At 41.0% G+C, this 27,964-nt stretch overlaps 1 protein-coding gene across 1 annotated transcript; it reads right to left on the bottom strand.

Annotated features, from left to right (window-relative positions):
- Window positions 1–185: 185 nt before the first annotated feature.
- Window positions 186–26,020, bottom strand: desi2 (desumoylating isopeptidase 2). The gene is made up of 5 exons (XM_086258978.1): window positions 25,442–26,020; window positions 11,074–11,146; window positions 10,755–10,848; window positions 8,232–8,373; window positions 186–3,459 (listed from the first exon to the last, which is right to left on the bottom strand). Exons 1-5 carry the CDS (start codon window positions 25,478–25,480, stop codon window positions 3,184–3,186), a joined length of 624 nt encoding a protein of 207 aa, XP_086115104.1. The 5' UTR covers window positions 25,481–26,020; the 3' UTR covers window positions 186–3,183.
- Between the last annotated feature and the right edge of the window lie 1,944 nt (window positions 26,021–27,964).

Here is a 27,964-nt window from a genome sequence, read left to right as displayed (position 1 = left end):
AAGCCCTTACGAGAGTTGATTAAATGACTGTCAACACATGTGAGCACCTCTATGAAAGCAGAGATTTGGGAGTTTGCCGAGTTGCATTTAGTTGCATATAACCAACTTCTGCTGCCGATCTGCCAGTGAGAAAGATTACTCATAGGTGGGTTTAATTCTCTGTAGAAAGTAGTGTCAACCCTCCAAGTCACTCTGTACTGCAGCTTAGTTCTGAAAGTATGCAAAGCCCTCCTAAAACAAATATTGACCCATGAAATAAATGTTTAAACCCTAAAGAAAACAATCTACTAACAAATAACACATTTAAACCTAAAACAAGGGGAATCTTTAATCACATTACTAGAACAAAATCTATAGCCATAAAACTAATTCGCCATGACACAAACACAGTCACAGATTGTATATTTTCTTTAATAACTTTCCAACAGATACAAATGTGTTCGGCTCCATCTAAAGTCTCTGCAAGTTCACTGTGAAACGGCTGAAGTCAGTTTTTCTGTGTTTTGAATGATTGAGGTTTCCCGATCTGCATTCATAGCTCACAAAGGTGGCGCAAAATCTCACAAGTTATCACTTTAAAGGATATTTACTCCTCTGAGAAAATAAATGCACACAAGAAATGAGGGTGATTACAATTCATAGGCTGCCAACGTAAAAAGAAACAAAAGAAGAAGAAGAAAGTGACGTTACAGCCATCTTTGGTCATTTTAATTTACTATACCTTAAATTTGGCAATCACAAGTAAAGTAATAACTAAGTTTGTTGATGATTAGTGTTTAACGATTTATTGTGTATTTGTCGACAGACAGATAGATGATTGTATCACAGCTGAAAACCACCTGAAGCTATGAAGGTTACAGGAAACCTCAGTAACAGTACAAATAACAGCCAGCAGAGGGCGTCGTCAACAACAGTACGTGTGAGTGTGCATTATAAAGTTTATTTAGTGAAACATGAAAATAACTTTTAAAAATTAAATCCTTTCACTTCAAATCAGATAAAATATGCTGGTTTTTGTGTCTTTTACATGATTCCTGTAAAACTGCTTCAGTTTTGTTAGAAAGTCCCAAAAACAACATTTTTACCCGATGGTTGACACTGCCACAAAATGTTGCTAAAAATTAGCGTGAGCACAAAAAGAATACAACTAATCTCTTAAAGATGCAGACGCATTTGTAAATACACCCTGAAAACAGTGCTACATTTGTTAAGATTGATATTTCTTTGCCGTGTGTGAGAGATGTGTGGTAAATTTGGCCCAGTTGGTAGCTCGTTGAAACCGCTTATACTATAAGTGGGGGCACACGCTCCTACATTCATGCACAGACAGGAGAAGAAAAGAAAAAGGGAAAGTGTGCAGGCTCGCAAACAAGCATACAGGATGTAAACAATAGCTTTTTCTTTAAATCTGAGCGAAGAGTAGAAAACTGCACTGCCACAGCGTGCTGCCGAAAAGCTCTATGGAGTGACAACTGCATTAGAAAAGCAACAGCGACAACGCAAATGAGCATGTGGGATAAAAAAGTTTAAAAGATCATATGTTACAAAGCCTTTTAGAGTCCTGAGTTTAAGGGCAAAACAGACAAAAAGGCCAGAGTCTTTATTTTGTAGAAATACTATAAGGATTTCTTTTTTAAAAAAAAAGGGTATCCAAGATCAGTTAGTCTTCATAACATGTTTTCAGAACATCCATGGCTCTTGTTTGGGACAATACACAATATGCAGCATATGTCTCCTTGTTAACAGGATATATATTTGTCTGAGTAAATCATGAAGTTTTCCCCACCAATAACCTTCCGATAATCAAACTTAACTAAACTGTGCAGCGATGTTTCAAAACGGCACCACGTTGTGTCGCTCCTAACTGGACACAGTGTGAAGAAAAAGACTGTGAGAAGTGCAGGCTGAAGAGAGGTCAGTTAAAGAAGAGCTCGTCTGCCTTCGCTTCTTCTTCAGACACATTTGTATACATTGCAGACTGACATTGTGTCCTAAGTGTGAGCGTGGACCTCGATTTTTTCGGATAAAACGTTTTGCTTTATACTTTTAAACTACTGGGATTCTTCTACAGTTGACCAACAGAACACTTGTGGGTGCTCTAAGGCACCTTGGCAGCTGCTACTGAGAAAGAAATGTTTCCCATCTTAAATCAATCCCCCCCTTCACTAGAACCTAACTACGAAATGATTTAGAAACATTTTACATTATTGGTGGTGAAATACTTGTTGCTACTTCATAATTATTAAGTAAATCCACTTCATTAGTTTGCTTTAATTAAAGCATGTGAGGTTATTAAGGATGGGAGGGAGGATCTGACATCATAGAAGAAAGGCAGGGGTCTCTGTGAAGCTAAGAAAGTCTTATGGATTGACAGTGGTTCTGGATCTGTTTGTTCTTGTCTATGCAGCTGATTGTAGTTCTGGTTTAGGCTGTTTACAAACCTACAGCCTGCTGTAATAAAAAATAAAAGGCAGAGGATCCAGCAATTTGAGGCAAAGGGTAAGAATTCCCAAAATCCACCTGTTACTTTCAAGATTGTAGCAGCCACCTGTCCCAGACCAGATCTGAAACACAGCAGGCGGCAGTGGAAACATTTACCAGCCACAGATCAAATGATATCAGCGCTCAGCTCCTGGACATTTAAAACCACCAATAACTGGGAGGTCGCTCAAGACAATAAAATCCCCTCACAGACCTGCTGTACTTAAAAGTATAAGGCAGAGCATCCAGCACTTTTAATTCTTGTAGCAGTCCTCTGACATTTTTAACACAGCCATAAGCCTTAACAAACCTAAATCATACCCTTTTGGTGAGGATCAACACCACTGATAAATAAAGCACTGGTATAGTTTGGATGTGGCTGGTAAACACATGAAGGAATTTGGCAGGTAAAATAATGAAAACATATTCGATGTGAAAAAGTTAAAATCTCAGATTGATGAGAGCGATGACCACAGGTTTCCCGTCTTTGTCAGCAATAAGAGCTCCTTTCTTCGGCAGGAAAAAAAACATTTCACTGCTCAGGATTTCTTCAAGTGTTTGGCTGACACCCGACCATGCGCGAGGATAAGTCTGACAGGACCTTTGGCTGTAGATAGATCCATCAACTGCAGCAGGTTTTCTGTTACCTGGCTGCCAATGTAACAAGTCCAGCCCAGAGTTTCTCAGCATGCCATGCAGCCTCTACCTGCGGGGCTGGTGGCGAGAGTGACGAGGCAAGGAGGAGGATGGGCTGGAGGACGAAGAAGGTGAGCAGGGTGACATGGAGGCCAGGGAGGCTGTGGCGGCGGCATCCTCTGCCTCCTCCAGTTCGCTTCCGTGGAGCTCCTGGCTCACACTGGACTGTAAGGCAGCTGGGGTCAGCCACTCTTTGGGCAGGCAGCTCTGGAGGAATGGCACGCAGGAGCTGAAGTAGGCCAGGCGATTGACCCAGCGAGGGATCTCCCTGCCACACAGGATCTGAGAAGAAAGACAAGAAGGGAACGTTTTAATAAGTTCAGTACACAAGAAGTGACTCCTTAAAGCAAATGTATATTCTTTTTATGCTAGTCGTCAAAATTAAGGGAAAAAGTAATCACTCGTGTTTAGTGCCCCTCATTTACATGTTTTGTTATGGTTTGCAGGTTTGTGGTACGTAATGAACTATATTCACACAAAAACAGCGCAGACCCCTTTCTGCAACGTCATCAAGCCATGCAATACAGCCACAAAGGCAAATGATACAAAGTACAATAAAATTAAATCAAAGAAGTCATTTCAGAGACAAAAGCTCTATCCACCTACTATTGAAGTCTTTTTATTGTTAGGGACAGAATAAAGTTTGCTTAAAGGGAGGTGGAAGGGAACTACAATGACTCCTCTCAGACAGAAGATGAACTGAGGATCTGCACAAAGACCCAGTACATGACAAACGAGGGTTAAACTGATCTGCGAGTCATGCAACCCTACTATTTTTATATCTAAGACTACAAATAACTGACCATAACTGGTGTATTTTAATTAGTAGTCAATACCACTGGTCCCTAACCTTTTTTGCGCAAAGGACCGGTTTATGTCTGACAATATTTTCATGGACGGGCCTTTAAGGTGTTGCGGATAAACACAAAATAAAACCAGTACCGGTACCAAAAAAAGATTTATTCATAACAACATGAAAAGACCCAGGGAAATCAAGTTAAAGATAACACCGATAAAAAAAATTAACCTATTATCCCGAAAACCATACATTTCACACCCGCTCAACTCTTGCAGCCCACTACCGGTCCATGGCCCGGGGGTTGGGGATCGCTGGGCAATACAATACCAATACAAATCATTAGTTACTAGACTGACAGAAAAATCAAAGGTTTACTTAAATTCAACTTATGTATGAAGCCCCAGTTCAAAACAAAATCGGACTCGAATAGCTTTACATTATAGAAGAAAGAATGAACCGAAGTCCTTTTAACAGGAAAATACCTTGAGAGGGAAGTATGGGAGCTTCTGCCACTGAAAAACACATTTTTGCCATCCTTAAGTCAAAATTTCAGGATGTTATCCAGAACATTTAGATCATCTTAAAATTTGAGTTAAGTATCTAAAAATGTCAACTTATAAACTTAAACGTCTGGTAAAATAACTGGAAATTGAAAAGAATAAGTTGAAATTGCAAGTCAAGTCAAACTTTTGACTGGCAGGATTATGTAGGGCTTTTGTTTCAGCGGTGGAAATAAGCTTCCACGGGGAAGAGAGTGAGGGACACGAGGAGAGAGAAAAGAGCTAACAAATAAAAAGTTGCAAAGTTTACTTCCACATATTATATTATAGTATTTTCTGAATTTCCATATCACCAGTGAGTTGTGTCATTAGGCAAGTGAAGTGCTAGAGCTTATATAAAATAACTGACTATGCCAACACTTAGGGAGATAAAGAGCAGTAATAAGTATTAAATTATATTCAATAAGTCACTTTGTCACTTCCTGGTTAGTTTGTTCTCCATAAGAGAACTTGTCAGTGTTGTGAGAATGCTGTGGAGGAAATTAATCTGAAACAATGACTGCATAACCAGAAATTACATCCTGCCTGTGTCTTGAACTTCCAGGAAACTGAATCAGATTTCCTGACTTTCTATGCCATAAATAAATCTGTAATATGACTCTGTGCTAGTGATTTCTCAACCTACTGTAACAGTTAGTTCACGAGTACGTCTAGTTGGACCTTTTTCGGTCTGTGGTTGACATTTCTCTCTCACAATCTTCCTTAACAACTAACATGCTTGCACAGGCAGACACAGTCTATGTTATGGCTAATTATGATTACTCAGTGCTATTAGAGGTTGTTACAGCATAATGGGAAAAGTGGCTTCCAAGAAACTCAAAGTGTTTTCCTAGTAAAAGGGCTTAATTATGCTTTGATCAGAACATTTATTGAAGCTGCTGACGAGCTGCTTTTACAGACGTGTAAGGAGACAGAGACAGTGGGTTTGCTTTTATCTACAAAAAAATTCTTACAAAGTGGCTGATTTTTGCTGATGATACTAGATTGCATAGGTTGTTTAGGCTCCAGCGATGAGGTTCTTCCATTTCTTCAGAGACTCAGCAAGAACTGCTCCTTGCAGAAGAAGAGGAGGTGGCCTACATTCACCAAAATCCTTAAATATCATCTCTTTAGTGTTTGGCTGACATGTGGCTGATATATAATAAACTGTAGCAATTCACACTACTGTCATGAAATATTCCTTTGCAATAATAAAGTAAGCCTTCAGATCAACAATAGGCAATATTCATCCAATATAAAACGGTTGAAATGGGTTGGAAACATCAGCAACAGAAACATTTTTCTATGCCATGTATTTGACACTATGTGTATGTATGTGCACCACAAGCACTGCTGCTACTCTTTCCCAGCCGAGCAGCTCATCCGTACAGATTGTTAGCACAATTTTATTTGACGAAGAAAGCCTCAATGAAAATAAATATTCTTTCATTTTATCCAGTTTAGATGTTGACTGAGAGACTGATGCTACTAGTCTGTTTGGGATTTTAGATGATAAAGCAGTTTTATGTACACTGAAAGTCTGTGTAGGTATTCCTTGTTTCCTCATTTACAATTAATTCCTATACAGTGGTCCTCGCTGTTTTGCAGATTTTTGTGTGCAATATTGCACGTTTGTTGTTTTTTTAAACAGCGCATTGTGTTCTGCATCCTGATTAGCTGTAGATCACTGTCAATCAATCTCGCCCCGTGCCTTCTGTACAGTACAGAATGCCTTCAGCTTGTCAAATTTACATAAATCTTCGATCGCTAGCAGCGTGACTCTGAAGCGCTGTACTGTATGTTTGTAAGTTTTCTCCCCAACAAACACAACAATGTCGACAAAACGTTTTGCACCGTCAAAGACACCCGCGGGAGCCTTTGGTTTCATTCTGTAATACTGAACTTATTTTTCTATGTAGGTTTGAACTTTTAGAGTGTTTAAACAAGAGAGAAAAGTGTGAACATATTCATGCCTGTGTGAGAAAAATGTATAAAGTGTGTAGTGAGGGGTTTTACAGCCTTAAAACATCTATAATAATTGTAAAAAATAAAGTTGGCTACTTTGCGGATTTCACCTATCACGGGTTATTTTTAGGACGCGATAAACAAGGGACCACTGTACTCCTATATTTATTTTTATATTTTTGTATTCAATGCACTTATCTCTCTGTCACAAGAGCTAGACCCCCAATGTGTCAAAAAAGGTGATCCTTCAACGTGATTTTTTATTTTCAGGTAGAGGATGAAGTTACAGGATGGGACATCTTACAAACAAATAAATAAATAAATATAAAAAAATAAATGATGAACATGCCTCTGGTTTGGCTTCATCTTTGCCCTTGGACATTCATCATTATTTAATTGGAACCAGTTGGTTGCAGCTTAGTTTTCAAAAGCCTGAGACAGTCAGTTTTACACTCTGTGCAAGTTTAGCATCTGTGGTGAAATCGCATGCATGCTAAAGGATGGGATTTCTACAGATGACCTAAAAAGAGCAGAAGTGCTCCCTGTGGTCCGCTGGTTCACGAGAAATCGATTTTAAATGAGAAATAAGTCAGGCATGACTGTAACTTTGAAATTCACGTTTAATGATTCTTATCATACATTAGGTCACCGTGTTTCGAGTAACAACCTTTCTTTGAAACAAACAGTCTTCCAATTGGCTAGAGCCCCACATTGTGGCCAACATTTTATAAAACAGAGGCAAGTAAAGGTTTATAGATCTAGTTTTCTGTCAGACTACTAGGACTACAATATACTGAAAGGTTATTAGGAATTTCTACTGATCTACTGTTAGAGTTCAGTGGTCTGCAGGGAGTACAGTATTGATTTTTCAAAAAGAAATCTGACATCTAACTCGTACACATCAAACATTCTTTCTGAAGATTTAATTTTTATGCTTGATCTTTCAAGCATCCTGCATTCCTGCAACAACAATCAATGTGTCCTGCCATTTTTTACTCTGTCGCTTTGAGTCAGCCTCTCAAGGTAATGCGGTTAGAGTAAGCATAAAAAAAAAATCAAATCCTGAGATGGAAGATGGATGACTCTCAATGGTAAACCTGCATGTGTGCTTGATTTTATTTCCATGTACATGTCTGAATTTTATTGTATTGCACTGACGTGAAGTACTGTCTGCATTTAAGGTTTAGAAAATACCATGGTATGTTGTAAGGATGTGTCTTTTATTATTTGTCTGTGTTTCTACGCGCGTGTGTGTGTGTGTGTGTGTGTGTGTGTGTTTGCCAGCTGGCTCTGCATGTCTGGGCTCGTATCAGTGTCCTAATCCCCAACTCAGCATTAGATGCTAACTGGAAAACTCCCTGCTCATTAGTCACACCAGGATAAGCTGATTGAAACAACGTGCACGCACGCTGTTCTTACACAGCACCTTCTTCCTGTATTTACTGTTGTTGCTCCCCCCCACACCACACACACACACACACACACACACACACACACACACCTGGCCAATGAGCGAACAGTCTCACATGGTTTTTTGAGTGATGCATTTTGGTTCGCTTGGCGTTTACTTGAATGTTTCTCTGTCTGAAAACAAACCAAATAATGGGGAAAGCTACAAGTTTACAAACTCATCAACTGATTTCAACCACAGTAAACAAACTATAGGTGCGAAATCACAGTAAGACTTGGCCTTTAAACTCAGCGCAGCTCAGAGTAATGTGCAATGAAATGATGTGTGTTTTTTAACCCACCTCCGACAGTGCTGAGGAGAAGTGGTTGCAGTTCTTGTGCATGAGGTGGTAGGCGTTGCCTTTGTACTCCTTCCCCATCTCTTCCACGATCCGCTCCACATCCTCTTCTGTGAAGTCTGTGCTTCCTAGGACAATAGCTTCTCTGCAGAGACAAACAGGCAGAAGGTACTGATGTTACTGAAAGAGCATCTTCTGGGAAAGAAATGTTTCTAATCCAATTCTACTTTTTACCATTTTCATTTACTGATATATTCTTTACTGTTTCTGTCAGTGAGTCTGGCTGAGGGCGACTATTTCACTTCGTGTTGGAAAAAGCTGTCTGACAGCAGATAAAATAGTGAAAAATGTTCAACACTGTGTGCATTTAAAACACACTGATTTTTTAAACATTCTATCCGGTACAACCATGTTGCACATTTTTTGAAGAAAACGTTGACATATTTTGTGATTTGCCTTCAGCCAAAAAATAAGTAGTTAACTTTGAGAACATTTTAAAGGTGATCTGAGTTTTTGGCTTTAACATCAAATGAAATTAAAATGAAATTATTATGATTTTATTATGAGAGAGTGCTTTATTCACTGGGATAGGCCTCAGCTTTGTGGATAATAAGCAGGCATTTGTCACAGATGATCCATATTTGGTTTAGTGGCCTGCTTGGAGACAGTTACTGTGTGTGCATGTGTGTGACAGGCGGAGTCTGTCTAAAGCCACAGGGCAAATCAACTAGAGCAGAAGTAATACTCAGCAGAGTAGGTCTGAGTAGACAAGCACACAAACATACTGAACTGATTTGCTGAAATCAGTTGTCGTGTTTTGTACATTTGGATTCCACATTCCTAAAGAGCATCATGTTGATCTTTTGCAGGATGGAAAAAAAACAAAAACAAATCAGAAACACTACACATTTTGCTGCAGTCCACTACAAAAACAGCTTTTAAAAGACAGCTGGTAATATGGTAAAAAGCTGCACTGGTTTGCAGTGTATTTGCAAAACTCAAATTATTAGACTATACTTGAAAAGTACATCAACAATTATGAATTTTATTTAATTTTATTACAGCCAAACACTGTGTTCAAGCCTAAACGCAATTTAGCCTGGTGAGTTAAATAAAATATTATTGCCCCCCCCCTCAGATGTCATTAAAGTATAAATGATCCATAAAGAAAAATGTCCAACTTTCCAGCAGTAATATTTATTTTTTTCTTGAGTGACCATAAAAGGAACTGCAGCCTGCAGTTTGTTAGTGTTACTTTTTCAGCTTCAGCTCGTTCCTCAAAATAAAGTAAAGGAGAAAACTTGCAGTTTCAGTTCAAGATAAATTGAGCTTTTTTCAAATCTCAATCTTCTGTTTTATTCAGTCTTTGACCAAGACCATAGGCCATGAACTGTTACAAAAAGGCATTAAAATGTTTGACACATCATGTACAGGAGCTCGCTTTACTGTAGGAGAAATACCAAAATTCATTAAACAGCTCAACTAACAGCTGACCAACTGATCAAATGGGTATAAAGAACATGCACATGAAGCTCTAACTTATCTAGGGAACAAATCAGTGCTTTCTAACTTGGCCGATGGCTGATTGACCAAAACAGTCACTATACACGCGTACTGTATGCGCTACCCAGAACCTACCAGCATCTCCACCTAAACCAAACTACTATCAGTAGTCAAAAGACATTTGACACATTGTCTGACTTTGCAAACTGATCACTCTGCTCTACACATAATCTTATTGGGGAAGAATGACCTGAACAATCGGGCATCTAATGAGCAGAATGGACTGAACTGATATTGTCCTTGCACAGCAAACAACCTAAAAGGCTGTTAACGGTTATTAAAACCTACACCAAGTAAGTAATGTTAAGTGACTTCTAATAGCTGTTTAGATAGGTGCCTGCATCATGCCTTTGGGGCAGAACCTGGCACTCTTAACTAGAAAATGTTCTAGCATAAACTTCAAAGTGGTCTCAGATGTGCCTTGAAGTTCAGCCCCATAGGAACAAAGGATGGCTGTGTTTGTCTTTGTTGTTGTGGGTTGCTGGAACATCTTGCAGCACAGATTTTCTATTTTTCCATGTTTAGAACCATTTCTACAGATTCCCAATAACTTCCCCTCCCTTGTCTGCCAGCTGGCAACCCTTGCAGTTACTCATTTTTCCAAAGATCCTGTGTTGCTTCAACCTACTGAGGTAACTGCGCAGATAAGGGTGGACCCAGATAGATTTATGATACATTCCTCATTGCCATTATTTTACTACCCAGCCCTTGGCGCGTGAACGACTGTCCTCTCGTCACTACTGAGTTTAATAGCTAATAGACTAACAAACTTTTGAGCGGTAACCTGACTGACTCGCCATTTGATTAACATTCTACATTAAACAGGCCAACTCTTTCACCGTAAAAACTCCATCAAGCATGTTGCGAGCTGCCTAGGCTGTTGCGAAAGATATTTAGCAAAACAGAACACATGCATATCTGTACTTGTATGTCTCATATAAACACCAATTATCCCACACTTACTTGAACTTAAAGGTCTCGCCAAGCTCAGTTGCATCACCTGGTGTAATCTCAAAGATCCCTGAGAATGGGTACGGGTGTCCGCCATAGGCAAACTCTAAACACACAAGAACAAATTTGAGCTGCTGATGTAACAAAAGCCATTAGCAGATAACATACAGTTTTATATATACACTATATATAAGTATGTTTAGACATGCCCAGAAGGGAAAACAGTGGTGTGTGTATATATCCTGAGCTATAAAAAAAGCATCCTCTCTGTAACACTATCCTTAGGCAAATGACTTGATGTAGGCGGAGTCTTATTTCTGGGCAACCTTACCTCTTCCATAGATCTCAATCCCTGAGTGAAAGACTCCGATGCCCAGAGAGCTGGTGAACTCATTGATCCAGTACTGAAGGCAGAAGGAGAAACACAGAATAACACGTTTGTTAAATTACAGTAAAATAATAATGCATGTTTTCTACACCTATTGATTTAATATATTTAAATTTTTAGTCTACAAAATGTCAACAAAAACAATCCATCACAACTTCCCAACATGAAAGCTTTTCTTGTTAAACTGTTCAAAATGTAAACATATCATAGTAAAGTGAAAGAAAAAGCAACAAGAATCAAATTAAAATATGTGATAAAACAATGTAATATCAAATTTATATGGATATTCTTCAGGAAGAAGACAAAACCTCCCCCTCACTGAGGTAGAAAGAAGGAATGAGGAGTATGCACAGACAGCTCCAGGGCATCTCTAAATCCTTGCTGTTACAGACAGACAGTGAATCATTGCATAACTACAAGTGATAGTTCAATTTTTTTGACCTCTGAAAGACGGGAAATTCCTTCAAAATGTAGCCCCCACTGCAATAAACCCACAAACGGCAGCTGAAAAGGCAATATGTTTGACATCCTGCAGCTATGCAAACCTTATTACTGAATTGTCATTGTCCTATTGTACCTTGGCATTTATCCAGTCTTCATATCAGAATAATCAAATTCAGCTACAGAACACATTTACAGACTTTTCTGTGGGAATTTATGACCACAGTGCAGATGTTATCCCTGATGCTTACACAAGATTTCTTTGCATGCAGACAATGACAGTCAAGCTGCACAGAAATAAATCAATAACTGCTGCACTAATCTTTGAAACTGCTATCCATCTTTTCTGTAGTATGTCTGCTAAACATTGTGTCTACAAGGTGATTGGGCAGACTGTTGCTAGGCAGAATTTTCACTCAAAAACATTATTTTATCACAAAAGATGGAGCAGAGAAGAGTGTTGGTGAAGCATCTCAGGAAGCTGAATAATAATCTCTAAATCTAATATTTGTTCATACCTCAAACATCTTCCTACTGCTTCACTGTGCCACGTCATCAGTTAATTGATTATTGTCTTGGACCTGATCAATTTTAAAGTTTGATGCTGTTGACGTTTCTTCAAACCAAATCAAGTGCTGATCAGCATGATTAAAACATGCCAAATTTACCAAGAGCAGTTCCTTTCTGCCAGTGCACTGTAACAAAGGTGACAGATTTCTTACCATGCAAATCTGAGACATTTTTGTAGACAAAGTCTACAAAAAATATACACCTACATAGTCCTGTGAAAAACTAATTCTGATTCTTTTTTTCAGCCATTATGTTGCAGATTTGCTGTTGTGTTTGGGATCGTTGTCCTGTTGTAGGGCCGCCACAAACGATTATTTTGATAGTCGACTAGTCACAGATTATTTTTGCGACTAGTCGACTAATCAGATCATGCATCAATTGGACGTACAACGTACAGCTTATTGCACCAGCATGCATCTGCTCTTGTATAACTATCATTAGCTTACAGCCTTAAGTGTTTAAGGTATGTGCTAACTTAAAAAAAAAAAAAAAAAAAAAAAAAGACAAGATGATAGTTTATTAAATTTTAATGAAATTTGCAGATTGTTTCGGTGAAGTTTAAGAAACTCAGCCATCTGCTCCTTGCCATCTAAAATATAACAGCACACCGGAGTATATTCTCCAGCAAAATAATTTCCCCTAGGGATCAATAAAGTATTCTGATTCTGATCTCACACTTCTGATGATCAGTTGTCTGCTTGACGTTTATTCAGCTGTGTAAAAACTATAACTTTAATCTCAGCCAAACCGATTTACTCAGGAACAAATAAAATACTGAAAAAAGCCAAACAATAATATTTTAAGTTATTTAAGTGACTTATATATCATGTTTAACCTGAGTAGCGAAAGACGGCGGTGGGTTTGCCGGGAGTCCGGTGTTCTCACCGGCTCTAGTGAGCCTCGAACCCGGGCTAGATATTGAGCTGGTGCGTAACAGACATATCCGAAAACGTCGGAGCGCTTTTGAAAATATGTGCTGTCTTGATAAACTGAGCAGATATTTGAGGTTTACACAGCTACATTCTCGCCTGAAAATATGTTAAACGTTTATTTTGTGACCCAGAAAGAATAATAAGAGTAATATTAAAACTAACTAGCTGCCGCCATTGTTGGAAACTTAGCTGGGCCGCGCTATGAATTCTGGGACACAGCTTCTTCTTCTTCGGGGTTTAAGGGCAGCTGGCATCCTTGTACATGCAGTGCTGTCATCTACTGTTTCAGTCCGTTATTACACGCTTAAATCCTGCTACTTATTCCTGCGTGTTTTGGATGTTACAAAGCTTCAAACGACGCATCGACTATTAAATTGGTAGTCGACGATTTTGATAGTCGACGTAATCGTGACTAGTCAACTAATCGTGGCAGCCCTATCCTGTTGCATGACTTAGTTTTGGCTGAGCTTTAGCTGCTGGACAAATGGGCTCACATTTGATTCTAGAATACTTTGGTATACAGAGGAATTTGTGGTCAACTCGCTGATTCCCAGATCTTACAGCTGCCAAATAAGCCCAAATAATCACCCCTGTGACACCATGCTTGGCAGCTTGCTCCTGGTAACACTTCCAAAAAAGCCATACATGTCTTTTTTCTAACTGTACTGCCATGACCTTTAACAGTTAACTGAGGCCTGCAGAGTCTGAGATGTAGCACTTGGAGTTTTTACAGTTTCTTTGAGCTCTGTGTTATGCTGACCATTTAAAGACATTAATTCTGACATTAGGAATCTGTTTAAATTGATTTTAAGTATTATTTGGATTTGTATATTATATTAGAGCTTTCCATCTTACATATTTGAGGCATTAAATGTGTTTAACCAGAGTGACAATAAACAACTTAATTACTTGAAAATGAGCCCTTTCCCTGGCGGGGCCCCCTTTCCCTGGCGGGTCGCGGAGTATGGGGGTGCCTACTGGGGTCAGCGGGGGAGCTGGCCCCAGGGAGGGGTCACTTGCCCCTCCCTTCCTTCCCTCCCCATCTCCAGCTGCCTCCCCCTTCCCACTCCACCACAACCACCCACACATGCAGGGCCTTGGAGTAGGGGTATGTCACCAGGGTGCAGAGGAGGCTACCCCCCCCTCTGTCCCCTTCTGGCTGCCTCTGCCTCAATTTTATCCCACAACTTAGACATTCACATTACTCACACTCTCATTACACATACATATAGGGTCTTGGGGGTGGGCACGATACACGGAGTCCAAAGTACCATCAGGGTATACACCCCACCCCTGGCATCGTTGCCCACCTCTCAATTTTAAATACACGTAGACATTGAGGGCTAGCAGGAGGGACCATGCGCTTACCTGCTGCTCTCTGGCAGGTAGCTCCAAGCCCTCCTGGGTTTTAAATGCACCTTAGAACACACATGCATCAACATTACAATGAGCGGGTGGAGGGAGGTTTGGAGTCTTCTCTCACCCCCATTCTCTGCGACCTGCTGGAGCAGGGGGGCTAGGACTAGGAGGAGGAGTTGGCCGTCCGACTGCGGTCTGGAGTGTGGAGCCTTCCTGCTGCTGCGGAGTCGGGGCGGTCTGCCTCCCCCCACCGCAGGGAAAAGGGAAACACCACCTGGGTCTGGGTGCAGTTCCCCCCTCCAGGGGCGGGGGCACCTAGACCCGGTTTGTAGAGTACGCTTGGGGAGTGTGATCGTGTGTACAACGTCTCTTTATGTCTGTCTCCACGTTGGTTGAGTGTGGAGTAAGTGCATATGAGAGCATGAGGGTGGGAATGGATGTTGTATCTGTGTGTGCCTGTATGTCTGTGTCTATATGTCAGGTTGGGTGTCAGACGCCACCTCTCTGGGGACATCTCAGGCCCTCCAAGGTTTGGAGGCCTATCTCCCCCTACCACCACTTCCCCTGCCAGTGGCGGACCCCCTCAGACATCGGTGCGTTGGTGGTTCTTTGTGTCCGGGGATGGGCATCCAGGTACACACCGGCTCACTCCTTGGCGGCCGCTTATCGGGGCCTGGAGCCTGGGGCTCGCTCGGGCCACTTCGGAGGTGGGGTGCCCCGGCCTCTCGGCCTGGGGCTCGGTCACTCAGGCGCAGCTGGCTGCCGGCGGAGCTCACGGGCGCGTCACTGCAACTCCCCCTGGCTTCTGCTCCGCGGCTGCTGAGTGAGCCCTCATCTGGGACTCTCCTCAGCTCTTTCCGGGACAGTGGCGCAGCTGCCCCTCTGGTGGTCTTCCTTGGTCTCTTGTGTTCTGGGGGCCTCTGGATGTCTGGAGTTTTGATCTCCTCCACACCTGCTTCATGCCCTGGAGGACGGGGCTGTGGCCCCCCCACACCCTCTAGCAGATTATTACATGAAGGAACCTTTTAAAAAACAAGCGCGTCCATGCTCACAGGTGTACACACGGGTGATCACACCCACAAACTACACCCTTTTTGGCTCCTACCTCAAAGCACACTGTGTTCTGTTGATCTTATGTGCTGCACAATAATGTTTAACATTTAGTATTTACTGTCATATTCCCATATATCATTGTGATGTTGTTTATTCTATTACTCTTGTTCTCTTCTGCTTGCTTTCTTTTTTCTTTCTCAGCAGGTGATCCAGGTGATTGATATATGCATTTTTTTTTCTCTGCCTGTTCTGTTGGTTTTTGTCTTTTGCCCCTCTCCCCCGTCCCTCTTCTCAGCTGTTTCTCTTTCTCCCCTTCTTTCTCCCAGTCAAGTCTGTCCCGTATTCAGTAAGTGAAAATAAAATAAATAATAAAAGGTGAATCAAATGGACCATTACGGCAAGGCTGGGATGGTCAGTTTGGTAAAGTAAATCCGTTGGGCATCTTTCTTTGCCTTTAGACAACAATTCTGATGGCAAAAGAGCCAAACAGGACAGGCCAAAAAAAAAAAAAAAAAAAAAGGAATCTGTTTAAATTGATTTTAAGTATTATTTGGATTTGTATATTATATTAGAGCTTTCCATCTTACATATTTGAGGCATTAAATGTGTTTAACCAGAGTGACAATAAACAACTTAATTACTTGAAAATGACATATTTTATTAGTGTGTACACACAGAGGCTTTCCTTCTTGACATAAAAACAGCTTCCAATGCAAACTACAGTTATCAGGTATCACAGAAGACAGCTTGCTATTTAAAACAGTTATCACATTTCCCGTCTGTCATTATGCAAATACATTATGTAGCTGCTTAAAGTCACTTGTGGCAGAGCTGCTGGTCTCCGCCACATCTGCAATGCAAAATATAACCTCTGTGGAATGTAAGAGTTTAAACACCAACTGATCACAAAGGCTTTGCGGATGCTACCTGCTGGATGCCCTTCCAAATGCAATGCTCCCTGTTTTTCCAGTCTTGGGAATGGAAAAAAAGAACTAGGAGTAAACTGGATGTATTCTTCAACTCTACTAGAATATCTAAAACAGTTACAGTGCACCTTAAACGCTTTATCCACTATCTGATGTGCTTCTTTCAATTTTTCCTTATTTGAATTCAGATGGTTGGGGCTGCGTGTTCACAGCCAGAGCTCTGTGATTGAGATGACCATACTAGGATATCCTCTCACTGACATCATACCGAGCCAAGAGCATCCAAATGCATGAAACCAAGCTGAAACCTAAGCTTTAGGCTTATAGGATAACTTGCACAGAGCCAGCCATGTTAAATATGCACACCCACCATTGTAACAGTATATGCGGGAAAAAATATACAGTGGAACCCCGACTTGTGAATACCCCATTTAACGAAAAATTCAAGTTACGAAGGCACTTAACGGCAATATTTCTGCTCGTGTTATGGCAAAATGCCCGCGTAACGAAATTCGCTGGCTCTGATTGGCTGAGCCCAGAATGCCTACAATGCCCATAATGCCTTCCGAATCCTGTGACAACCCCCTTGGCTTTCGTACTTGCGCTTCGCTGTTCCACTTGGACGTATTGTAGTTGTAGTTAGCAATTAGCCTATCATTCACTCAAAAGGCGCAATGGGTGCTTCGACTTACGAAAGACCCTTTGGAACGAATTAATTTTGTAAGTTGGGTTCCACTGTACACACACACACACACACACACACACACACACACACACACACACACACACACTTTTACACCCTTAAACTTTATTGAGGGAACTGACTTTAAAACAGAATCTGCATTCTGATCAAATACAACATTTACTGAGGCTTTGGCACAACTTTTGTTTTTTCAAACCCACATTTCAAACTTGTCATGCTGCTGGGTTTCTGTTTCCTGAACTATATATGGGGCAAATGTTGCACAAAGAAAGCCACAGCATGCGTGTCAGTAGTTTTGTTTGAAGAAGCAAAAATGCCACTGCATATCCCCATTTTACCAGAGTCCAGCTACAGCTTGTGCATTTAGAGCTTGTAGACGTATCTCTCACTATAGAGACCTTTTTGATTTTGTTAAAGGTCAGTAATAAAGGACCAACATTGAGTCCAAAAACTAACACAATAAAGCATCTCATATTTCCATTTCCTAACATTACTTCTGGTAGGGTTTTTCCCACCAAAGAGTTTCTCACATCAGCTGATCTCCTATGGATATGAAATCATGTCTGTATCAGTTCTGAAGTGGTTTCTTTGAGCCCAGGAACAGCAGCCATCTGTGTGTGCACCAGCTGGTTCTCACTGACTAAGAAGCCTTGGCTGCTGGCTCCTTTTTAAAACATTATCTACATTTCTGTTACAGTAATGGTGACAGAAGCCAGTCTAGAAAACATGAACACACATCAGCATTTGAGCTGCTAAAAATAAACAGACACCCCCCAAAAAAAACTTCCTTAACTGACTTTATATAAGGCGAAACATAAATAGCAGGTTGGTGAACTAACACCCAATGGCAGCGTAGTATGTGCCAATATGTCCTTGTAGAACGTGTGTAGGAGTTATGTTAAGAAAACTAATCTGCATCGAAATGCAAAATGACTGTCTCCCACTCCGTTAACAGGAGTAACAAAGACAAATAGTCTGTTACGCTGCTACTCCTCGCCCCTGTCGGTGGTGAAATAAGACTCTTATCTCAGACCTCATTACTTCAAAGCTTGTTAAAAGCTGTGTGCTGTAGAGAACAGGCTGAGCGTTTATGAATGAATTAAAAGATAATGAAAGGAACAGGAGACAGAGAGGTGGATGAATGCTTGCTGTAGTTTGCTCTGTAGTTTTCTTCTGTTTTTAAGTTAAGATGTACACCGCTGATTTGAAAGTGTAGCGGAAACAAGCTGACTGAAACTAAGCTCAAAACAGAAATCGATGGAAGGAAGCTACTACCAGCCACAAGATGGGTTCTGGTGAATTTTACCTTCATCTGCAACAATAGTTTGCTCTAGTTTTACCCACAAAGTTATCTTAAATCTCCCATGCAAAGTGTGTTACATTTTTATTTATTTTTTTAAACACTCAGCAAGTTTACACTGAACTAGGCAATTGATTAACAAAAAAATAATAATAATAAGATCACTGCTGATTCGAGTTACTGATTCCTGTGAGCTCTTTGTACTGCTGTCTGTTGATCTGATTAACACAAATGAGCAATTTTGACATTCCCATAACCTGTGGTGCAGCATTAAGACATTTGCCTTACACACACAAAGGATTTCAGAGTTCAGATATTGTTTCCATTACTGATAGCTTTAGATTGCATTGTATTAGTTTTTATGTTTGTATATAATAAAGTGAATACTGAGTGAGTGAATCAAATGTGAGGAACTTGTATTAAGAGACTGTTTATTATGGAAATAAAATCTCCAGTTTTATATCAGCTGTTAGCTCTAATTAAAAAGACTGAGAAGTACAGTAAATTAGGTCTGGTTCCAAACTCGGATTGTCTACAATTACATAATAAAACAGAGGTGAAAGCTGCCATCATTGCAATGTTTAATGAATGATAACCTTGACCACACACCCAAGCTATAGTACTATTTTAATTGGTTTAGATTTCTTCCATTAGAAATGCTGCACTATATTCCACTAGCAGAGATTTATGTGGCTGTAGCAACACAGTACACTCCCAACTTCTTTTGTTTTGGGCCACGTTACCTTGTAAACTAGGTGGCAAAAAAGAAAAGGAGGAATCATGACTGCTGCATGTCCCTAAGTGATCCACACAAAGACACTGCAGCCAACACATAGCCTGCTCGGCTGAGTATCAGGCTCCATTACACAGTTAAACCTAATATCCTAACATGTCCTCTTACACGCTCTGAGACAAAGAAACCCGTGGTGCTGGCTGGCAGGCAGACAGGTGGTGTGCAGATAATGCTGTCTCATTAGAGCAGTGCACTAAACCACTCAGAGCTGTCCAGGAAATCCACTTAGCTGAGATGTGAGCAGGACTGTGGGGAGGACCTGACAGAATGGGAATTGGGAAAAAGCAGTGGTTTGGGGCTGAGGGGGCGCCTGTAATCATGTCTGTACATACACTCTTGACAGTCACGTGACATTATCGATCCTCAATGGGGACTTGTTATCAATCTTTTTGAGTAGATGCTCAGTTGTGCTCCAAGAAGAACAACAGAGCAGGCAGACTCACACACACTGCATAAATGGTGATGCTCTTGAGATTGAGGTAAGGATCCTGAGTTGTTACCAAACTGTCTTGACCTCGGCAATCATCTGATCTTTGCTGTTTTCTCACCTTCTTTTACATTAAATGTTAGCCCTAAGCTTACACCTCCCAATAAAACAGGCCCCATTGAGACCATCAAATAAACTGCATGACAAAACAGCCTCCTTATTCACTTCTATGAGAACATAATCGCAGGAAATTAGAGCTGTTTGCTCAAGTGGATGACTAAGAAGAAACAACCTATAAATTAGGAAACTGGTTTAAAGTGACAAATTAATCAAAGTCATCTAAATATTTCCTGATTTACAACTGCTGTTCAGACTTTTTTTTTTAATCTGATACCACTTTGGGGGTTTAAAAACTTTAAAAAAATGAAACTGTTTTGTTGTCCCACTGACATTTTAATGTTGTTAAGGTTTAATGAATGCAGACATTATTCCTGAGGTGACGTATAACATTTTCTGAGAAGCCTTTAGAATTTCTACAGTTGTAAAGTGGCCTCACAAGTAGGGATGGGTACCGGTGTCCGGTGCCATGATGGCACCGGGTCTGACATAAACGGTAGTAACCAGACCGAAAAGCAGCGCAGATTTCAGTGCTTTATTTCGGTGCTTTTTTTCCCTGAGATGTCATACACTTTGGATTCCAGCCAATCATTTTAACTTTGCAAGCGTAGTAGGCGGGCCCAGGTACGTACGTTCTTTTAGAGCAGAGCTACAGATTAAAAACGCCCAAGGCGAAGCGGTCAAAGTCTGGCTGTATTTCACAGCAAAAGATGCAAACTCAGCAGCCTGCAACAAGTGCTTTAAGCTGATACTGTGCAAAGGAGGTAACTCCTCAAATCTGATGAAACACCTGGCGACGCTTAGCGTTTTTTTAAAAGCCGAGAAATTCACCGTATTTGATAGCTTGCTGCAAGACCTCACATCGAGCACATCTACTGCGGGTGTGGTGCCTGTTATCGGTCTTGGAGTTAGCAACATCCCCCCCAAAACCCGAAGAGTAGAGTCCTGGCCCCTAGCCCTGCCAGTGTAGCAGAAATGATGACGGATGATGATGGCAGCAACAGCCGTTCTTCTCTGGGTCAGTAGCTTAATGTTGTTCGTGTGTAATTTACGCTGAATAGGCTAACCACATTATTAAATTAACGCATGTAAGGTGAACTAGCAAACACCATCGTAGTTACATACGGCTGTCTTCTTGTTTGATGGCAGATACTCCCTTCACCCTGGCCAAAAAGGCTAAAATGACCAGAGAAAAAGTGGGAAACAGCTAAACATGAGAGGTTTTTGGACAAAGTTGGTGTTTTTTTCCCCCTCATTGATTAAGCACTGCTTCCAGCCAAGAGTGATACCATAAATTCCCCTATAGCTGCAGAAAAGGCTAACCTTGTTATCTTTTTAGAAAAAAAAAAAAAAAACAGCTAAACATGAGAGGTTTTTGGACAAAGTTTGTGTTTTCCATTCTTTAAGCACCGGTTCGAGCACCGTTTAAGCACTGGCACCATTTCTGGTATCGAATAAAACCTAAACGATACCCATCCCTACTCACAAGAGCAAAACAACAGAGCCATCTCTTCTGTCCTTAAAGTGTTTTGACTTTTTTTTTGGTCCTTAAAGAATATTTTGGATGGTAAAATATTCCAACTGGAATTTGGGAACATCAGAAAAAAAAACAGTACAACATGAGTCCAAGTTAGTAAAAGAAGCATGTCCTCATCTATCAGTGCTCTGTTATTCTCCAGTTTCCTTAAATCCAAGATTATATTTTGTAAGCTAAAACTTATAGAAATAGCCTCATAGAAATCAAATTTTTATTTTTTTATTTAACTAAAATATTAACATTTTATTCCAGCTCAAAGAGAGTTATTGTGGAAATACAATGGACTGGTATGTGATGAGTCAATCCGCTGTTCGATCCACTCACTTCAGTTCATGTTGTTCTCTTTTTACTTAATGCAACATCAGTGGCAGACAAGCTAGCATATAATGGAGGGGAAAAAGCTCCACAGATAACTTCTACTTGTATCTTTCCAATGTGGACTGGTACTTGGTACTGGTAAAGATTCATGGCTAAAATATGCATAGAACACAAATAAAAGAAAACCCTGTTACTGGGCCACCAGTAACAGTGACTCAATCTATAAACTGATGATCCCCCACCAAGTGACTCAACCAGCCTCCAAGCAAATCAGTCAAACAACACTCACTGGAATTGATCTACGGTGCAGTAGAGCAAAATTGATGTTTTTTCCTTGAATGCAAAACACATTTACACAGAACTTCCATACAAGTGAAGTATTATGCACAGTTTTAGGCAGGTGTGAAAAAAATGGTGGTAGACAAAGAATGGTTCCAGAAATATAATAATATTTTTTTTTAAATCAATATTTGGTGTTACTACCAGCATCGATTCCTATAGGTACACTTGCACAAAGTCAGGGATTTTGTAGGATCATAGTCAGAGGTATGATCAACCAATTATACCAAACAGGTGCTAATGATCATCAATGTCGCACGCAGGTTGAAACAGTCATTAACTGAAACAGAAGCAGCTGTGTCTGAGGCTTAAAACTGGGTGAGGAACAGCCTCTGCTACGAAGGTGAGGTGAAAGAGTTTCATTTCATGGCAAGAGTGAGCACATCAACAAGCACAAGGTAGTTTACTGCATCAGTAAGGTCTCTCCCAGACAAAGATTTCAAAGCAGACTGGGGTTTCAAGATGTTCTGTTCAAGCTCTTTTGAAGAAGCACAAAGAAACTGGCAACACTGAGGATCGTAGACGCAGTGGTTGGCCAAGGAAACTTAGTGCAGCAGATGAAAGAACATCAAGCTTGTTACCTTTCAAAATTAGATGTCGTCCAGTAGTGCCATCAGCTCAGAGCTGGCAGAAACCAGTGGGACCCAAGTACACTCAGCTATTGTCCGGAGAAGACTAGCCAGAAGTGGTCTTCATGGAAGAGCTACAACCAAAAAGCGATACCTCCGACGTGGAAACGAGGCCAAGCGACTCAAGTATACACAAAAACATAGAAATTGGGGTACAGAAAAATGGCAGCAGGTGCTCTGGACTGATGAGTCAAAATTTGAAATATTTGGCAGTAGCACAAGGCAGTTTGTTCATCGAAGGGCTGGAAAGCGGTACCATAATGGTTGTGTGCAGGAAACAGTGAAGCATGGTGGAGGTTCCTTGAATGTTTGAGGCTGCATTCCTGCAAATGGAGTTGGAGATTCAGTCAGGATTAATGGTGTTCTCAATGCTGAGAAATATAGAAAGATACTCATCCATTATGCAATACCATCAGAGAGGCATACGATTGGGCCCAAATTTATTCTGCAGCAGGACAACGACCCCAAATATACAGCCAAAGTCATTAAGAACTAGCTTTCACGTAAAGAAGAACAAGTAGTACTGGAAGTCAAGTGTGTCTGAGATTACATGAAGAGACAAAAGGATGTGAGGAAGCCTACGTCCACAGAAGATCTGTGGTTAGTTCTCCAAGATGTTTGGAACAACCTACCAGACGAGTTCCTTCAAAAACTGTGTGCAAGTGTGCCTAGAAGAATTGATGCCTTTTTGAAGGCAAAGGGTGGTCACACTAAATATTGATTTGATTCAGATTTCTCTTTTGTTTATTCACTCCATTTTGTTGCTTGATGAAAATAAATGATTAGCACTTCTGTTTTTGAAAGCATTCTTTGTTTACAGCATTTTTTCACACCTGCCAAAAACTTTTGCACAGTACTGTATACTTACACTCAAACCGAGGTGCAAAACCATTAGTTCTGCTGTACTGTTATTATCATCGTGGGGGTCAATGCATGTACAAAGCAAAACTGATTTTTATTTAGGTCAACTGTCAAAAGTGAAGGAAACGAAGCCAATTAACAACCAGCAGACAGCAAAATGTACCCACCAGTTAGTGATCATGCCACTAGCAGGTCACCCCTCCTACAGTACTTAGGTCTGAACTGGCTGATTAAAAGAAAGAGGAAGCCTTTAAAAAGTGCTGGAATGAAGGACTGGACTCCTGCCACAGTGAATGTTTGCCGCGGCACCAGTTTCCACACAAACATCGCAAATATGCATGGTTCAGAGCGGATCGTTAGGCAGAAGCAAAAAAAACACACAGTTTCTTCTGTATGGAAAATATGTCCTTCCGTCTCTACTGTCGATTCTCAAATATACTCTAAAGATCTTACACATGTGTCTTTTAGATGTGTATGAGTAGCTTCTTAAAGCAACGGCCCCTGCAGCTATTCACATGAATGGAAGCAAGACAGAAATAAAAGCTCTTCAGACTTTACAGAGAATGCAAGTCATGTGGAAAGCAAGAGAAAGTGAAAGAAAGTAATGAAGAGAACAGGAAGAGAGAAAAAGGGGAATAAAGAATAAGAAACTAAGGAAGAAAGGAATGAATACATACCAATGTATATAATTTGTAATCGTGCAACACACTACTCTTTCTACTGACTCTCAAAGGTCTGTTTAATGACTCTCTGGCTTTCAGTGTTAATCCATTTCAACCCATGTGACCCCAAACCTCTGCAGATATATTGACCAGCAGCTGCAGAGGGACATCAATAAATAGAACAAAAGCAGGACCAAGAAGAAAAGAATCGAGTCCTAAAAAAGGCCATTTATATTTTACCAGGGAGTAACATGTTCAAGTAAGGAAGACCGTCATGATTTACGATGCACAGGTCACAAAGCCAAGTGTACATACAAAGGATGTTGTGGTTTTCCAGCCAGGAGTTCATGCACACTGTCCCAGAGCACTACCCCGATCTGTTTTATAACCTCAAGCAAGACCCACTTTAAATGTAATCTTCAGCCATATTAATCAATGATTCATCAATACATCAATTTCCAGAACCCATCCCCACTGACTCATCCCAGCATGGTGACAACATAGTGACTCAAATTACTGAACCTCAGACTAATGCTATAACAAAGAGTCGATAGCACGTTCTATGCAGTAGAAATTACCATGCGACTTTCACATCTGCTTTTGGTTTGGTGTTTAGAGTGAACTGAAATCCTTAAGATGCAAAACTAGGCTTAGTTAAATAGTGACTTCCTGTAAAGCCTAAACTTTTACTAGTTTTTTTTTTGCTTTGTTTTTTGTCTGTAGTCCACAGTGGACCAGTTTTCTGGCAGTCCTATCATGGAAGATACATAAAAGATAGCCAGAACAAACGGAGATTTAATATATGGACTAGCAAATCAGCTGTGGGTTCCAAGTTGCTTAATTTTCGTTCTTGATTCTTTTCACACTGCTTTTCCTGTCGCCATTTGCAAACCGGCTTATTTTGTTTGCACTGAACAGACACCAAAACAATGTTGGATCTAATACAAATAGACAAAAACCTTTCGAAAAGGATCATACGACAATAAAGCGTACATGAATTGGTTCAACCGCTTGCAACCCTGACTCACTGTGTTTTGCAAGAAAACAACTGAGGGGGAATAAGCAAACTAATTACTAAAGATGGAACTGCATTAAACGGCAATTGCTTTGGTGTTGTGTGAGTATGCCGAATTGAAGAGTGGTTCGTAATTACGCGAAAATGCTTTTGAGTGTTTTTCTTCCATTATTGTACAAGTGCTGATAACCAACGAGGAATTAAAATCGCATTTTTATAACGCGCTTCAGCGTTGTGTCCTGGATAAATAATACTCCTCTCAAACATACTTCTTAGATCAAGTGATAACAAATAAGCAAGAAAACGTTCACGTTTCCGCTTCTACTTACCATATCATAGACATTTAGGATAATCGGCTCGTTTGCCATCACTGGGCATCAGGATTTTCTTCCCCTAGCGTCCCTTCTTCTCTCCGGGTTCTCTTCCTTCGGTGCGAGATCCAAACTCTCGCTCTCCTCCTCTTATTATTATTATTGCTGGCTCTTTCTCGAAAGATGTTCACCTTGGTAATTCAACTTCGCAACTCGGTGTAAAAATGTTAGAGTTCCGATGATGTTTTCACCGTCCAACATCTGACTGATTTTGTCCCCCGACAGAGCAGCAGCAGAGGCGGACAGATGAATCTATCGGTTACCAAAACTGACTTGCTAAACCCGGTCGGCTACCGAGGTCGCCGCGAAAAAACACTGACTTTACAGGGAGAATTTTCTCTTCCAGAAGACGCCGCGCCGCGGAAAAAAGTCAAATTCATTTTCCCAAACAAACTGCTTAGTTAAATAACATAATGTAGGTACATGAAAATGAAATTCCCTGTGTAAAAAACGACTTGCTACTCCCTTATTAGCCCCGGCTAACGGTAGCAATGGAGCTGCAGGCAGGATGCGACTGCTGGGAGAAATTGGACGATGTTGAGGAGTAGACCGATGAGCCCATCACTCTATTAAGCTCCCTTAGCGCACTGAGCATTATGGGTGATGTAGTTCATAAGGAAAACGAGCGCCCAACCAAACTACACTGCTAATAAATAAATAAATAAATAAATAAGTAAAGGGAACACTTAAACAACACAATGTAACTCCAAGTCATGCGCACTTCTGTGAAATCAAACTATCCACTTAGGAAGCAACACTGACTGACAATCAATTTCACTTGCTGTTGTGAAAATGAAATAGACAACTGGTGGAAATTATGGGCAATTAGCAAGACATCCCCAATAAAGGAAGGGTTTTTCATTTGGTGACCACAGATCTCAATACCTATGCTTTCTGGATGATTTTTTGGTCACTTTTGAATGCTGGCAGTGATTTAGAATAGAATAGAATAGAATAATCCTTTAATTGTCACACAAGGGGAAATTTGGTTGTAACAGCAGCCAAAAAGACACATATACAAACAAACAGGACACAGGACACAGAACAGAAACATACACAAGTTTTCTTACATATTTAGATTAAGGACCGTGGTTACTATATACAGAGAGTACTGTACAGTTATTAAATTAAATAAAAATAACTACAGATAAGAGGCAAACCAGCTTGTAGTGCGAATCGGTTAATTAACTTATTGCAGTTACAGCGCAGATGTAAACGTCTATGTTTGTTGGGAGCAGTTCTGATTGTACAGTCTGACAGCTGCAGGGAGGAAGGACCTGCGGAAACGCTCCTTCATGCATCTAGGATGGAGCAGTCTGTCACTGAAGGAGCTCTGCAGTTCAGCAACATTTACATGCATGGGGTGGGAGACTCTGTCCATCAGAGATGTTATTTTGGCCAGAGTCCTTCTGTCTCCCACCACCTGCACTGGGTCCAGGGTGCATCCCAGAACAGAGCTGGCCTTCCTGATGAGCTTATCCAACCTCTTCCTCTCAGCTGCCGATAAACCGCTGCTCCAACATACAACACTGTAAAAAATGACAGATGCCACCACAGAGTCATAGAAGGTCTTTAAAAGCGCTCCCTGTACTCCAAATGACCTCAGCCGCCTCAGCAGGTAGAGTCTGCTCTGACCCTTCCTGTAAAGAGCATCAGTGTTGTGGCTCCAGTCCAGTTTATTATTCAGGTGAACACCCAGGTACCTATAAGAGTCCACTATCTCAATGTCCACTCCCTGGATGTTCACCGGTGTCAGTGTGGTGGGTCTGCGTCTCCGGAAGTCCACCACCAACTCCTTGGTTTTCCCAGCGTTGATCAACAGGTGGTTCTGCTGACACCAGTCAATAAAGTCCAGAGTCCACTGTCTGTACTCTGAGTTGTCCTCACCTGTGATGAGGCCGACTATGGCAGAGTCATCAGAGAACTTCTGTAGGTGGCAGCGTGGGGAGTTGATGGAGAAAATTTCACTCTAGTGGTAGCATGAGACGGAGTCTACAACCCACACAATTTGCTCATGTAGTGCAGCTCATCCAGGATGGCACATCAATGCAAGTTGTGGCAAGAAGATTTTTTTTGTGTCTGTCAGCGTAGTGTCCAGAGCATGGGGGAGACAGGTCAGTACATCAGGAGACGTGGAGGAGGCCATAGGAGGGCAACAACCAAGCAGCAGGACCGCTACCTCCGCCTTTGTGCAAGGAGGAACAGGAGGAGCACTGCCAGAGCCCTGCAAAATGACCTCCAGCAGGCCATAAATGTGCATGTGTCTGCTCAAACGGTCAGAAACAGACTCCATGAGGGTGGCACGAGAGCCCGACATCTACAGGTGGGGGTTGTGCTTACAGCCCAACATCGTGCAGGACGTTTGGCATTTGCCAGATAACACCAAGATTGGCAACTTCGCCACTGGTGCCCTGTGCTCTTCACAGATGAAAGCAGGTTGACACTGAGCACATGTGACAGACGTGACAGAGTCTGGAGATG

This window comes from Aulonocara sp. 'chitande type north' Nkhata Bay, linkage group LG13, assembly GCF_057382095.1.
Source record: "Aulonocara sp. 'chitande type north' Nkhata Bay isolate Kocher_YH1m ecotype deep benthic linkage group LG13, A_spYH_male_GT1.1, whole genome shotgun sequence".
NCBI classification, from domain to species: domain Eukaryota; kingdom Metazoa; phylum Chordata; class Actinopteri; order Cichliformes; family Cichlidae; genus Aulonocara; species Aulonocara sp. 'chitande type north' Nkhata Bay.
Note: the sequence above shows the minus strand (reverse complement) of the source record. Positions and strands in the feature narration are given on the sequence as shown.